Consider the following 16,350-nt stretch of genomic DNA (forward strand, 5'->3'; position numbering starts at 1 on the left):
CTAATGGTTCGTGTACGAACTAGCCAGCTGGAGAGGATATGGCCGCGGCGGCACGCGCCGGCTATGCCATGATGCCACGCATTTCGGGTATCGTGTCTCGTGCCTCGCCTGCCAAGACTGGGACACTGAGAATTGAGAATTGAGAATTGATAATAGAGGATAATTGAATCAATTCTCAATTCTCAATTCCCAATTCCCAATTCCCAATTCTCAATTCTCAATTCTCAATTCCCAATTCTCAATTCCCAATTCCCAATTCCCAATTCTCAATTCTCAATTCTCAATTCCCAATTCCCAATTCCCAATTCCCAATTCCCAATTCCCAATTCCCAATTCCCAATTCCCAATTCCCAATTCCCAATTCCCAATTCCCAATTCTCAATTCCCAATTCCCAATTCCCAATTCCCAATTCCCAATTCCCAATTCCCAATTCCCTATTCTCAATTCTCAATTCCCAATTCCCAATTCCCAATTCTCAATTCTCAATTCTCAGTGTCCCAGTCTTGGCAGGCGAGGCACGAGACACGATATCCGAAATGCGTGGCATCGTGGCATAGCCGGCGCGTGCCGCCGCGGCCATATCCCCTCCAGCTGGGTAGTTCGGACACGAACCACCAAAAACAGACAATATCGAAAAGTGGATGTGGCTCGTAGTTCCAATTCCTGAAAGTGGATATGTGGCGCAAGAAAATCGCCGTCATTGCGCCTCTCATTCTTCTCTCTGGCAGAGGTTCGGCAAAACGCAGCCATTTGGGCGCGTTCAGCAGACACAACTGTTGAGTTTGTCTTAGGGCCGGTCTCACAGTCTCCGATTAACGTGATTCTCCGATTAAACTCACTCTTCGTCTCTTCTAGGGGGATAGTTAGAAGAGATGCAGAGTGAGTTTAATCGGAGAATCACGTTAATCGGAGACTGTGAGACCGGCCCTTAGGCCGGTATTCATAGTCTTTAAGATCGTCTTAAGTAATGTCTTAAGACGCTAATACGGCTCTGTGATTGGTTCATAACATCTTAAGATTGAACTTAAGACGGTCTAAATAACTATGAATACCGGCCATATCAACACTCTGCGTTGATTAGTTGGTTCTAAAAGTAAGAGCCAATCACGTTCGACTGCTACTGAGCGGCTTGGTCTGCTGAATTGGCCGTGTCCAGCCGAACCTCTGCTTAGCGAAGCGAAAGGTAGCAACTGAATGTGATTGGTTCTTACCTTTGGATCCAACCAATTACACTTAATTGCTACCTTCCGCTTCGCTAAGCAGAGGTTCGGCTGAACGCAGCCATTGGCTATCGTATCGCTTCCTGCCGCAGTTAGGCGCGACGATCGCTAACTTCCTCGTCTGGCTCGTCTACGTGTCCCGTTTAGTTCGTGTATGCATTTACGTGAATGTCGTGAATCGCTTTTGTATACATATATGTACGACATACATATGTACAACAAATCGTGTATACATATATAGGCATGGTGGAGGCTCGGAGAAATTCTCGTGTTTATTAATAATTTCTCTCGGCGTTGTATGAAATAGAGCCAGAAACGATTTAGAATTAGAGCAATTAGAGATCGTTGATGAAGTAGCTCTGTCTGTTTCTGATTTGACTGCTAACTCCCGATTGCAACTTGGAGATTAATCGCGGCGGCTCTTCGCAAAATGTACGAAAAACCGTCAGAGCTCTGTTCTTGAGAAAGAGAAGCCCGGGCCCGGTTTCTCGACTAACTTGATTATTGAACATACAGGGCAAAATTCGCCGCGTACTTCAACTATTAAAATGGCTGCATCCTTGTCAGGTGAGTCGTGAAGTTCCAGCAATCTTTCAAATCTTTAAAACTATCAATTTACAATATTTTGAAAAATACGTAAACAGTAAATAACTTGATGCCATACTTTACTCGCTCTAATTGCTTCAGCAATTTAAAATTTATATGCGTAACTTATATACTTGATACATTTGTAAATTGTGTTTGTCTCTGAAACGTTTCTCTTTTACATATATGTAATCCATACCATAATTTTGTAGCTTATTGGGTGAAGTTCTTCAAGGGGGCTGGATTTTCGCAAGATGTGGCCACTAGACATGCTGTTGTATTCACGAATAATCATATCAAACCGGATATGTTGCCAGATTTGGATAAACCTAGTCTAAAAGAAATGGGCATCACGTTAATGGGCGATATGATTGCTATTTTGAGATACGCCAAGAAAGTAGTGGAGGAAACGACGTGCGAAAGGTTTTTAGTCGATTCAGAAGACACTCTTCCGACTCCGAAAGTTTCTACGAAACCTGTCGTGAAGAAAGTGGTCAAAGAAATTGGAAATAAGACTGTGGTTTTGACGGCGTCTAAAACTGATCCTACAAAGAAGATAGTTAAACCTTTATCTACAGCGAAGAAGATTGTGACTGTAAGGAAACCAATTTCTACTCCGGTCGCCACTAGTACTGTTAATCAAAAACAGATAGCTCTCAAAAGAAAATTGGTATCGGAAGAGGTATATGAAAACGATGAAGATAATTGGAATAACTTGGAAAAGAAAATAAAGGTGACAAATGGTAATGAAGACAATACTGTTGAATATACTGCTGCGACGCCAAAGGTAACGACAGTAAGAACTCAGATACTGAAGAAACCTGTTGAAAAACGAACAGTATTTGATAGATTAGGTGATAGCTCAGTTACGAGCACAACCAATTTAGCTGACACGACTACTTTCAATATTACCGGAGTTGGTAAGGATGTGTTTAAGAGATCGACTAGCGTTTTTAAGCGTCTCGGCGATATAGACGACAAGAAGGATCACGCAACTACCACAGGAATACTTAAGAATGGATCGGGCACTACTGGTACACCAGGTATATTGAAAAACCGAACGTCGCCTAGCATACGCACGTCAATCATAACGACAAAGAGAGTCGTGCCTAAGACCACCGGCACTATGCATGCCGATCATGAAGTCAGCAAGAAGATTACTTTGAATAATACAAACCGTATACTGAAGCTGAAAAAGGAAGTAGTACCTCCTAGTAATGTTAAACCGAGCATCAAAAGTATTACGAAACCTGCTGTTACATCTGGCAAATTAGGTTTGTACATATTTCATTAATCTATAGGTATAGTTGTATACAGAGGAACAGTTTTTCTTGATTTCTTAATTTTATTATTGCAGCTTCAGAACGACTTATCTCAATACCAGCCAAAGCACGCCTGGGCACAACCAGTACTCCTGCCATCAAACAAGTGACTTTCAGTAAAGTGGCAACAGTGACGCGCGTCAAGAAAGCAGATGTTTTCAGTCGCTTGGGTATTTAAATTAGGCTTTCTTGTATCCTCCCCTGCTATCAATCGCAAAGAGCAGTGGTCAGTCGCAATCGAAACTGTTATTTGTATAAAGTTAGATTCTTTAAGCCGGCTGCAGTAACATTGGTTAATATTAATTTAACTTTATGATTCAAGTTTTTTTTATTATGAATGGAACATATTACTAACTAAAGTCGCTTGCAAGGCTATTTCAAGAATGTTGCGAATGACATGTACGATGTAAATATAATAAGAATTAATGACTTAACGATTAGATTCGCAATTTAGTAACGCTCATAAAAAATGCAAATTGGATAATTTAGTCTAATAAGATGTTTTTTTATTGAAGAATTTCTATAAGATTATACAACTTTTTTCTTTCTTTGTTTTTCCTTTTAAGAGGGTTTACCAGACGATTGAATTTCGGATAAAGTTTGAGCAATTGCGATCATATCCTATAAAGCATAATTATATTTTAAACTTGGAACTGTGTGTGTGTGTGTATACGAGCCTTTTCGATTTTAAGGGAAAAAAAAAAGAAAGTTTTATGCAATATCATTTTTCCTATATATGTGTATATTACTTTCTAGATTTTTATATCCCCGGGATATACAAATACAATAAAATATACCCGACATACACAAATACAAATATATACGCGAGCAATTAGATTTGTTATATTTTAAAATTGGACTTGTTGTATTTTTAGCTGTATTTCCTATAGCTTTCAATACCTTCTTATTATTCATCTGATAAACATTTATTTGTTTCATAACGCAAAAAATGCGAACATTGTGAAATAGGATAATCTGCCGAAAGTGTCCTGTAATATTTTATTAGTGATAGACGTCTGTCTGTATTTAAATAATTGAGAAGTACGGTTTGTGATAATAATAGCAACAGATTGATACGAATATACATGTGTTTTGTATAATTCGACTATTGCCATATAATATAATAATATTATTAATTTGTCGCTATTCTATATTTTTTTATAAGTAAAAGATCGAAAAATTTATTTTTATAAAATTTCTTGAGATGAATCTATATCAGCTAACAAGAACGAACGCGTACAAATATTTACGACAAACTTGAATGAAAGCTTGTTCTTTGATGTATCAACAAGAGATGGAATATATTCGTCAATGTACATTTAAGTTTCTTCATTGTCATTGAATTTTCAATTATCAGAATCACAATATTACGATTTAATAATATCCAAGAGGAATTAGGATGATTTCTATAAATATTTACATGGAAGACAATCTTCACAATCTTCTTTATACACTGAAGAAAAAAGTTGTTAACTTGAATGCGTTCAACTGATTATCATTTTTTAAATTAGAGTATTTAAGTATTTAAGTCAAATTACGTCATGTTAGATTTAATATGTCATATTTAATTTAAATACTTGAATATTTCAATTAAAAAATAGTAATCAGCTGAACGGATTTAATAAAGTTAACTTTTTTCTCAGTGTAAGAGACTTAATATTAGTGATTAGTATATTTCTATAATTTATATATATAATTTCTATTATTTTCATGTTTATCTGTATAAAAAATTTTGATAAAGATCAGGTACATTCACGAAAATATCTCTCTACTTCTAAGGCATTCAACTTTAATGGGCAATTGCTTTCACATCAAATAACTTTAATTTCCATTATATTTTTGAAATGTGTTTCTTGTATAGTGGAATAATATTTTTCCACATCTAAATATATGAATAATACTGAAAAATAATTCCGAGTCCACCTAAAAAACGATTTTCTTGCTGAACTATCTAGTGGACATTTGACTCATTCATATTCATACTGATGACTCCGTCTCGATCATTCGTCGAATCAAGTTTGTTCGTAGTTCATTCGTGTTCGTTCGCGTTCGTTCACTTGACTCTGGACCTATCCTCCACCAGTACTTCATTGGTAGATGAATAATCGGTTTGATTTCTTATCAGTACGCAAAAAATACGGCCAACACTGACGAGATACTAAAAATTGCCAGTCCTGAGTAAATTTCGTGATTATCGTGGAAATAACTGAAGAGTTATACAAATATTATCGAGTGCTCAATTCGATATCGTTCGACATAAATATATATCTGAACGATTAGCCAATACTGCAGTAAAGTATAATCGACCATTATCGTAAAGTACTGATAATAATGTCGATACTCCAATTACTCCCGGACCTATCAGGCTCGCTTGATAATAATCAGGAAAATTTGCTCAGGATTGGCCTGATCTCTTTCAAGCAAAAGCGAGCACGAACAAGCGCGAATGAAGAACTACGAACGAACTCGACGAGAGCGACCGACGTACGAACGAGCCAAAGCCCCAAATGAACATCGACAAATACGTTCGGTTTCTTCTCTCGTCGATATGTTTATCAGAGGAAAAGCACTCGGTAAGGTGCTGGACACTGTTGGAATTGCCGGATAGCTTAGTGACAAAACACTCGTCTGTCAGGTGGAGAGGACAGATTCGATTCCCGACTCTGTCGCCTCACAAGAAAAAATCTTTGAAAGGAAAGATATTAATCTGATAGACATAAAATTATCCAAAATCATAAAAGTCTAATGCAACTCGACAATATATTGTGCTCCTTACGGGACGGAAATACAAATAATAATAATAATCTGACAATGAGATATCAAATCTCATCATAAATCATGCTACTTTGTCCTAGTAGGGACAGAAATACACGAGAGACGGGAGAGAAACAATCGTTCGTGATCGTTCATGCTCGACCCGTCTGGACGGGTTAATACTTTAATACATTTTCTCAGCCAAGGCATTCATACACAGAATTGAAGCCTCGTCGAAGTCAAATTTCTTTTGTAAACTATATTAAATAAAGATAATATATATTGTGAAGAGAGAGAGAGAGAGAGTTAGTGAAATAATGGAGTGGCCAAACGATAAAGTTTTATTATTTATTAGTGAAATAGAAAGCCTGCCGATTCTATGGGATTCCTCAGATCCGTATTATAAAATTAGTAGGAAAAAAAATGAAACGTGGGAAAATCTCGCTAATAAATTCCTTACGACAGTACTGGACGTTAAAAAGAAATGGCTTTCGTTACAGGCATGTAAACGAATTATATTTATTTGTTATATATTCTAATAGTGTATTACAATAAAAAATAATTATAATTTGTAGAATTATTATTATACATAATTATCTCGTGTTCAATAATTTCATATTCAACATAATTAGTATGTAATTTATGATAATAAATGACTATCTTTTTTTTAGGCGTCGTATAGAAGAGAGAGAATTAAAGTGATTGATTCTACAAAGGGAAGCGAAAAGAAGGTATCATCAAAATGGTTTGCGTATCGTGCAATGATGTTCTTGGGAGATCATTATAGACCGAGAGGTGCAAGAAATACTTCTGAGGTAAAACAAATGCACATTTATAGATTATAGTTTATAAATTTAAATAATTTCCTTTTAATATTTAATATAATGTAAGTAAAATCACATTAAATTGATAAGATTTAACATTCTATTTGTTTAATTTTTTATGATTTATTATTGTATGTAAAACAACATATAATTTTTATTTAATATTGTCTTTCTTGCCATATCTACGCCAACTGGATATGTGCGAAAGTAATTCTAAGAAAAGTAGTTATTTACTTTATCACGATATTCGTTCAATGAACCAATACAGCTTCTCTTTTTAGAGTAGATCAAAATAAAGAGAAAATAAAAATTCGTAATGTGCGTCAATAAGCTATTGATACAAAACAGCTATTAATACAATATTAAAAATAGATTTTGTAATTAAAGCAAACATTATTACAGAGGCAATGCAGTCACACTTGTTTTCCATCTATAGAACTCAATACACAAACGTGGAAAGTTCCACATTTATAATAATAGTTATTATAATGGTTTCTTGAAACATTGTATGATTCTGCAATAGAACTTAATATTTAAAATCTAAAATTAATTATATTATATATAAGATATTGCTAAACACAATTATAATTTTTGGTAATATAACTTATCAAAATGAGTTATAGGTAATATATTTTTGGTATTATGATGTTCTATAATTATTTCAGACTTCTGAGGCGTGTCAACGGGAAGAAAATAGTGACCGTAAGGACCACGAAAGCATTAATGAAACAGAAGTAACACGCCCGAAAGCAGAAGCTACATTACAACACGAATCAGAGAGAAGCTTACGATTGCGTAATATCCCGTTACGAAAAAAACATTTGAAAGTATTTCATTCTCCAGAATTAAGTAGTCCGAGAAAAAAAAAGATTAACGAAGATAACAAGCCAAGTGAAATGTATATTTTAAAGGCTACTATCGCAGAGAAAGAATCTCTACGAGATGAAAATGAGACTTATGGTGAATACGTGGCGTTGACTTTAAAGAAATTAGATAATTATTCACGTATAATGGCTAAACGTTACATTAATGAGATTCTTATAGAAGCGGAATTAGGGAAATACAAAGATTCGATTCCTCAAAGATCCCCTACACCTACGACTAATTATTCTGCTGTTTCACCATCGCTTTCTGTATATTCATACCAATCTGGAGGTTCCAATAACGTGATTTCTTCCGAACCGAATCTATGATTACCTGTTGAATTCAATAGTATTACAAAATTACTTAATATCATTTCAATTATTTTTATTTTCTACGAGTTTACATATTTGGCTTCTTCATTTTCATAACTACTTTTATAATTAATTTCTTAAAAATTGTTAAATCTTGTTAATATTAACTAATATATAAACTATGTTTACCTTGAAATAAAATTATTGTAAAAAGAAATGAAATTTTTTCATTAAGGAAGCTAGATCTGAAGAACTTGTACAAGATATTCACATGGAAATAATTTCCGAGATGATTTGTTCCGAAATCTTAAATAAATAGAACTTACCTAGGAATCTTTATTTAGATTTTATAGTTATATACACTAAGCCTTTCTTCAGCAGGAATTGCCTTTCTAGTGTCTTGCTTGCATATTTTTAAAGAACCAAGTTAATTGTAACAATTTTTTCAAGCTCTTAAATACAAAGTTATTTGTGCAAAAGAAAAACTTAAAGATCTCTCCTATGGAAGCAGATATAAAAAATTGCGTCAACTGCAAGAAAATATAGCCAATGAATAAAGTCATTATATTTTACGATTAAATATCTAAATATTAAAAAATATATATATATAATTGTGGAATTTACAAAATGTATTTTCAGAAGAATTTTTAAATACATGTACATATATATATACGTATGTGAAGACTATATGTATCAAATAAAGTGATAGCTTGATTATTTAAAAGCAGAAGAAATTTAATGCAAAAAATCTTGTCGCTGCAATATTTTTCATGTTTTGTACTAGTATTTTAATTTATAGTTATTAGCAACGCCAGAATATCAAATTAAAGTATCAGCTAGACGATTAGTCAACATTAATTTTCGATTTATTATTTATCCATTTTGTGCACTGGCAAACTGCTAACGTTTTGCTGATATTTTACTTGAATATACATATATAGCACACCTATGGACACATTGGACATATTCATTCTTGTTTAATTCTTAAAGCTGCACTTCTATTATCATCCGTGGTTAATCACCGTGGAAAAACATAGTTTCGTAGAAATATATATTTGACGTTATTACGTATGCTTGGTTTATGAAGCATCTACATAACATAATAAATAATAAATTTAATATTTAATATTGTAGGCTAATTGTTTCGGTTATATATGCTCATATCGAATGGTCGATAATGTCTGCACTCTTCTTATCCCCGAGTTCACTTGATAGTTGATCACGAAAATTTATCCGGGGCTAGCCGTCTTTAATAGTACCTCGTCGGTGTCTCGACTCACGTTTACGCTCGTTTTTGTTCATCGCAGATACCTACGTACGTACGTTACGATTCATCCTCGCTAGTTGGTCGACAGCCAGCTTTTTTAATTGACCCTCTTTAACAATACCTCGTAAGTGTACGTGCCTATATATATAATATATACATATCGTTGATTGTTCGAAAAAGGAAAAGAACGATGCGTGGACGTCCCGAATATACGTGCCAATAACGTATTTATCTAAACCAAGCATTCTCAAATAGTTTCCTTATAGAAATCTGTGAAACTGATATTTTTTGGTAGAGAAACTGTGCGACAAGATCTGTCTTTGAGTAATAAAAGCATCCTCCTTTTCAATTAATTGTTTTTTTGATATAGTCGTAGGTTGTAGTTGTAGTAGATAATATAATCCGAAAGAGCAAAGAGCGTCATGAAAGGAATAATTAACGATCGAAACGGAATGGCGTTGAAAGGGAACGGTTATATTTAAAGTCGAAAGATAGCCTTCGCAGCGGTTGCATGTTCATCCTAAAAATCATTACACGTGAAATTATTTAAGTGCAAGAGCGTAAACTTAAGCACCTAGGCTTGATACAACTTTTAGACGGTATGTGTGTAATAATATGTGTGTTTCATCAGTTAATTAATGTAACGAGCATAAGATATAGATCTGTTTTATTTGCACTCCATATTATTTTCTGCATTTGAAACAAGATGGATATGTTTATTCGGACGTTGAGAAAAGAGAGAGTGACGAGTCCGCGAGTGCAGAAAGTGCAAGTAAAATGAACGAACCGTATACCGTGTATATCATGCTTTTGTATTTTGTACGTAGCAGTCTTTATTATGCACCAGGAGCGTAATAGTAGGGCCGGCGCCCGCATTCGCATTCGAATTCTATTTATCGTAGATAATACCATATAGATAATAACATATTTCATAGATTTCCATTCCTGCATGCTGAGACGAGATATTATGATTTATTCGGATTTATTATTAGATACGTGAGTTCATTATTATTTTTTTCCATTCTGTAAGGAATGCAGGGATATATCATGACATATCCAAATTAAGTTGGATTTATTTGCGTTTTTGGATACTTGTGTCTATACGATATCACAGTGCTACAATATTTTTTTTCTTTTCAAATTATAATATGTGAGATATATCGATAATCCGTGTCCTTGTTTGTCAGGAGCGACTGCTTTTATATTCGTCAACAACAATAAGCTATATATGTATATCTATATAGGTATATCCACCTTCAAGAATCAGTTATCCCAGATTGTAAGATTTTCCAACGCATGCGCATCCTCCATATTTTTATACGCACGTGTGCAGTCGATTGCATGACTTGTTAAAACCAACCAACTTATGCAAAGTAGGACATTTCTTGGGATTCTTGGGAAAAGTTTTTATCACGTCTTTTGTTACCACGTTGTTATTAAAGTAGCTTTATATCAACAAGCACTTTTTCTGAAAATATATTAATATTATTTTTTAAAATTATTTAAAACAAAGCTTTTTCCATACTATCATTTATATTATTAACTTTTATATTACGTAATTATATTATTCAGTTGATAGAAATCTTTGTACTTAATCACATATTTGAACGAACCCAGGATGATATTTACCCAGATATCCGAATCCGTCGAGAATAGATCTTGCAAAATACCTATCTACTACAAATTTTATATCGAAATGCCAGCAAAAGTATGACGGAGTCTGCTAATAGAATATGATGATCAACGGAAAGCGAGTAGATATATTTTGCCATATATTTTGTGGCTATTTAATTTAACGATAATATTTATTAAAATTCATGAAATGATAGATCTTGTTCGATTTCTGCTGGCAATCTGCTGGCTGTGTACTGTAAACTATAATATTAACTTGTCGAGCTCTCATTTAGCATTTTGTATATAAGATCTTTAGTCAGATTTTACATATGTGGTGAATCGTCTCAAGTACAATTTTGAGCTATATGATCATTAGACTGGATCGAATTTTAAGATCATCCAAGATCAACTAAAATTAGACTTAAATGACCTTAAATATGAAATCGGGTTATGTGAATGAGTGTTACAATTGAATGTGTGAAGTTAGTTAATACCAACATTGAAATACTGAATCAACCGTTTAAATTCGAAACGTTCAAGTTTACATCTACTAATTTACTTTATAAAGATATAAATAAGTAAATATATACGTTACTAATTATTTATATTATATTCATGCTTATCATACATGATCTTATTTAAAAAATGCAATAATTTAATCATTGCTCGCATCTTACTTTCAAAAACTTTCTATTGTAAATATCAAAATAATATTTATCGAAAGATTAAGAAAATTATTGCAACCTCGAAAATGAATGAAATGAAAAGTGATGAACTAAACTTTCTTGGTTAAATTAGTATGCAATTAACAATTACGAGCAATCGTTATTTACAGAACGCCAAATAAGCCAGCTGGCAGTAGGAAATCGATGCGAACTTGAACTTGAACTTGAGTGCAAAAAAGCGTGAGACCCGATGCATTTTTTATTCTGAGATTTATATTCAAGAATTTTTATTCGAGGTGTCTTGCATACACGACTCGCGATCTAGTGACTTTTTCTCGGGCTGAGGGTCCGCGGGGCCGCGGGGTCGAGTTCGGTCGAGCGTTTTAGCGTTCGTGGACGTGGTCGCCCCGAACAATACCCCGGACGTTCCCGCGGGCTACGTAGGTACGCTACTGTACTGCGCTGCTGAGCATGCGTGGAAAAATCCTACGATTTGGGATCACTGCCCTTCACTCATTTGCGCACGGTGATTCGTAGGTGTTACTCTTCCTATCAGGGCTCGCCACATTTATTTCGCCCGCAACAATCGCCAGCCCTTCGCCAAAGATCCATTAATGGTCCCGCCGTGTATTTCGCTCGACGGCCCGGCGGTGTAAATAAAGTATGGAGACGCACGAGAACCGAGCGCAGGAGAGACCGCAGGATGGAGGTAAAAATTTCGTAACTTTATATACTCGTCCGTTTTAAATTTCGCGTACGCAAAAAATTTTTACCGTCACGCGAACGAAATTCATCGGTTCTCTCGATGTCGGAGTTACACGTGATTGTCAAGTTATCCCGCGCGTTTTTTTTTTTTTACACGGTCAGCTTGAGCGCTATCGCTTTCCAATAAAGGTAATAAGAGTAGATTACAGACAACATGGTAGTTGAACGCGTTTTCAAATAAAACTTTTGAGAAGTGAATTACGTACGCTGTACGGGAGAAAATTCACGTATTACGGCAATTAACTATCAAAGAGCACGCGTTGCGTTGTTTTCGCATAGTCTTTTTGACGTGTTTTTCTTATCTTTTACAAACGTACTTCTATTCTCACTATCTGTTCTATATTAACAATTCAGAAAATGGCGTTTTGCGCATCAGTAATAGCAGATAAAAATGTCAGGGTAAAAAAAGTTATTAGTTCGATAAATTAAATATTTTCGTTTAAAATAATTTATACATATTAATATAATACGAATTTAATGAGAAAGAATAATTAATATAAGTGTGATTTAAATAAAAAAGTGATGAAAAGTTTTTAATTGAAATATTCTTGAAAAATATTATTTTATTTTATTATAATATTTCTTTCATCTACATTGTTATTAATAAATAATATCAGTTTCTTTTTGTAGAATATATATTATATTAAATATATTATTAAGTTTTTGTCATAATGATATTTGAGAGAGTCAGATAAAGTAAAATCACAGTTTGTTTTTAGTATATATCAAATTCAGATTGAATAATATATCATATCATTTATATTTTAGAATATGTATTTGTTTGGCAAGACTATCTCGACGCCACGGAGAGTGTGGAAGTTCCACAGATCGTGTTCCCTCATGTGGAGTTGACATTGCAGAACAGTATTGAGATAGGCATGTCATTAGAAGTACCAGTGCAAAAAAGTAACGATGAGAATGAAGTGTCGTATTGGGTAGCCTCTATTGTCATGGCTTGCGGACCCTTATTGCGATTGCGTTACTTTGGCGGGGACGATAGATCTTTAGAATTTTGGTTTAATCTTACGAAAGAAGCTGGCCATGAACTTGGTTGGAGTGCGAAAAATAATAAAAAATTAAAACCACCTGATGTTATACTTGAGAGATCACCAGACTGCGTAGACAAGCTGCACGAATTTCTGACAACGGCACGTACACTCCCAGCTGAGATGTTAACAGGGGTAAGATACTAATATCTCTAGAATTTTACATATATTATAATCAATATTGTAATAAATCTAACATAACACTCGCCTTGCAGGATGGCCTAAGTATGGCAGATAGGATAAAACAGGGTATGAAGGTTGAGATAAGTGATGTGTTGCATCCGTACAAGTTATGGGTAGCTACGGTAAGAACAGAATTATACGTTATAGAAATCAAAATCTATAAGCAAAAGAATAAAAATGAGCAAAGTGTTTACTTTTGTTTATTAATGCTTTAATAGTTAAGGATATTTGTGTGTAATCGTGTGATGTGTCTTGAAAATATTTGATGATTCTTTTTCCAGATTATGGAGAACGTCGGAGGACGTCTTTTATTGAGATACGATACTCCAGATTCTACTCGTGAAGACTTCTGGATATTTTGTACATCCGAGCGTTTACATTCGTATGGATTCACGTCTAAATCAAATTTAGATTCGATTTCCACTTGGTTTTTGGAACCACCTAGTTCAATAGTCGATTTGCATAAATATGAAGACTGGAAGGAGTTGTTAGAATCTAAACCGAAAGATTATGAGTTAGGGGAAGAATTATTTAATAATAATGTAGATCATCCAAAGCATAGTTTCGAAGTTGGAATGAAATTGGAAGCTTTGAATCCAGCAGATAGGATGAAAATTTGTCCTGCTACTGTAACGAAAGTATTTGACGATATATATTTTCTTGTGAATATCGATGTACGCGCTAAATGCTTGGATGAATCAGATAATACGCTTGCCTCTAATAATTCAGAAAATAATACATGGCTGTGCACTGCAGAACATCCATATATATTTCCAATTGGATGGGCGCAAAAAAACAATATTATGTAAGTATCAAATAAATGTAACGAATATGTCAATCTAAAAATAATTTATTTTATCATAATTCCTTAAAGATATACTGTTTCATATAATCGTGTAGAATATATATTTTTTCACAAATATTGTATATTTTTCTACATATTTCTTTCATCTTAACATTATTTTTCCTGTTGTAATCTCGATCTGAATACCACAGGATTACCCATCCACAAGGTTGGACTTCAAAGACGGAAAATTTTGATTGGAATGAATATTTGGAAGCATTCCATGCTAGCGCAGCGCCTGAGAACTTATTTAATGAACGTGCGAGTGCCAGTGAGGCAGGTTTTGAATGTGGCATGCGACTGGAAGCTGTCGATCCAGAACATGAACATGTAATATGCGCCGCCCACATTAACAAAATCGTTGACAATCTGTTATGGATAAAGTTAGATAACTACGAGTATTTTCGGCCAGACCATATAGTCGACATGAATTCCTTGCAAATATTTCCTGTTGGATGGTGTGAGTCTAATCACTATCCGTTAAAACCTCCGCACGACTATATAGAAATTTGTAAGAAATTAGAAACGTCTGTGAAGGAGGAGAAGAAAACCAATGTTTTGGACATACCGATATCTGAACCACGCTCTTCTCTCTGGTGTCCAAAGATATATTTTAATTACCGGTGCTTCACAGGCCCCATGATATCGAAGGGTAAATTAGCGACACTTCCAAAGTCAGTGGGACCTGGACCAGTTATATTGGTCATGCGGGAAGTTTTGTCAATGATAGTATCTGTTGGATATAGAAGTGCTAGGATTTTAAAGGTTTTGCAATGTGATACCAAACCAGATCCTGGGTTTCACTTAGAAGTCTTGAAGGCAAAGCATAAAAATAACACATATCGCGCGAGTGTGGCCATTGTTACATCGGGAGACATGGTAGCAGATTTTTGCAGAAGTATTTGTAAAAAATTAATGGTATGCCCGAATTTATTTGGGCCGTTGCATATATCGGAAAACGAATGTCCAGATGAGTGTTATAAAACGTCAAAAACGAAATACAGTAAGCAACTGAATATCTTAAAGAAATTATATATTGCACATACGCAAATTTGTTGTATTCATAATATTTTATAATTAATGTATGAAATGCACACGCATACATGCACCATTGACATTTTCAATTTTCAATTTTCAGCAGCCACGGTTGGAACTGGAAAACGAGGAAAACCGAAAGGATATACAAGTATCATGGTGCAAAAACCGAAACCGTGGGGTAGAAGGCGTAAAAGACGACGTGGCAGATGGGCAAACAAGCATAAAGAGGTTCACGAAGAATACGATCAGGAAGATGAAATGCCATTTATATCGTTAGATTTGGCGAAGCATATTTCAGAGAGCCAAGCTGAAGAGACGTTCGATGGGAGACAACCGCTCTCAGAGATAGATATCATGATACAGAAAGGTTTAGAGAAATCCGACAAGTCAGATGACTTTAAAACTGAAGTAGCTTCCAGTAATGCTTCGGAAGACTCTGGTAGTTCATTCAACGATAGAAAAGCTAAAGATCGAGAACTGCCCAGTCTCCTAAATTTAAATTCGAAGCAACATTCCAAAAGATTCAATCAAGGCACGGGGATCACTAGAGGGACTAAGAGAGATTGGGACACAAGCATAGAATCCGATTGTTCCGAGGCAGATGCCGAATATCTGAAAATGCAAAAGACACAGCGGCGACCGAAGACTCGAAAGCTGGATTCAAATCCATTATATTGGAGCGTAGACGACGTGTTTCGATATCTCAGAAAAACAAACGACTGCAAAGATCTTGCGTATCGCGTCAAAGAAGAGGTGAGTATACGTGTTGATTATATCTTGATTGAAATTTTAATCGCAATTCTAACTCATGCTGGTAATATATTTCTGTTCATTAGGAGATTGATGGTCTTGCGTTTTTGTTGCTGAATCTTCCCTCCCTTACCCAGCACATGAAACTACGAACGAGTTTAGCCATGAAGCTATGTCGACACGTTGAACAAGTCAAAGTTACATTTTTCCTACGACATATTCACGAAGTAGAGCCCGAGCAGTATCAAATTGTTTAATCGACCTGATCAATAAAACCTCTCTTTATTCACAATATAC

The 16,350-nt window shown here is 34.8% G+C and overlaps 3 protein-coding genes and 1 long non-coding RNA gene across 9 annotated transcripts; 3 read left to right on the top strand and 1 right to left on the bottom strand.

Moving 5' to 3' along the window:
• Nucleotides 1–1,377: 1,377 nt before the first annotated feature.
• Nucleotides 1,378–4,210, top strand: LOC139809565 (uncharacterized). The gene is made up of 3 exons (XM_071772534.1): nt 1,378–1,788; nt 2,019–3,080; nt 3,164–4,210. Exons 1-3 carry the CDS (start codon nt 1,770–1,772, stop codon nt 3,304–3,306), a joined length of 1,224 nt encoding a protein of 407 aa, XP_071628635.1. The 5' UTR covers nt 1,378–1,769; the 3' UTR covers nt 3,307–4,210.
• A 370-nt stretch (nt 4,211–4,580) lies between these two features.
• LOC139809567 (uncharacterized) lies at nt 4,581–8,337 on the top strand. Its single transcript, XM_071772537.1, has 3 exons — nt 4,581–6,382; nt 6,554–6,697; nt 7,372–8,337. Exons 1-3 carry the CDS (start codon nt 6,200–6,202, stop codon nt 7,897–7,899), a joined length of 855 nt encoding a protein of 284 aa, XP_071628638.1. The 5' UTR covers nt 4,581–6,199; the 3' UTR covers nt 7,900–8,337.
• Nucleotides 7,765–9,026, bottom strand: LOC139809572 (uncharacterized). Its single transcript, XR_011731135.1, has 3 exons — nt 8,828–9,026; nt 8,208–8,411; nt 7,765–7,903 (listed from the first exon to the last, which is right to left on the bottom strand). It is a non-coding gene; the product is annotated as an uncharacterized lncRNA (long non-coding RNA).
• A 36-nt stretch (nt 9,027–9,062) lies between these two features.
• On the top strand, nt 9,063–16,347 carry LOC139809560 (scm-like with four MBT domains protein 2). Of its 6 annotated transcripts, none has more exons than XM_071772521.1 (8): nt 9,063–9,196; nt 11,965–12,136; nt 12,961–13,373; nt 13,454–13,543; nt 13,703–14,226; nt 14,418–15,268; nt 15,404–16,056; nt 16,140–16,347. In XM_071772521.1, the coding sequence occupies exons 2-8, from the start codon at nt 12,091–12,093 to the stop codon at nt 16,308–16,310; spliced, it is 2,748 nt and encodes a 915-aa protein (XP_071628622.1). In that variant the 5' UTR covers nt 9,063–9,196; nt 11,965–12,090; the 3' UTR covers nt 16,311–16,347. The 6 variants fall into 6 exon arrangements, with proteins under 6 accessions (XP_071628622.1, XP_071628625.1, XP_071628621.1 ...); XM_071772524.1 differs by having other exon boundaries at nt 9,073–9,196; nt 11,984–12,136; XM_071772520.1 differs by having other exon boundaries at nt 9,096–9,196; nt 11,598–12,136.
• The last annotated feature ends 3 nt before the right edge of the window (nt 16,348–16,350 follow it).

The sequence above is a fragment of the Temnothorax longispinosus genome, chromosome 3, assembly GCF_030848805.1.
Source record: "Temnothorax longispinosus isolate EJ_2023e chromosome 3, Tlon_JGU_v1, whole genome shotgun sequence".
Classification (NCBI taxonomy): Eukaryota; Metazoa; Arthropoda; class Insecta; order Hymenoptera; family Formicidae; genus Temnothorax; species Temnothorax longispinosus.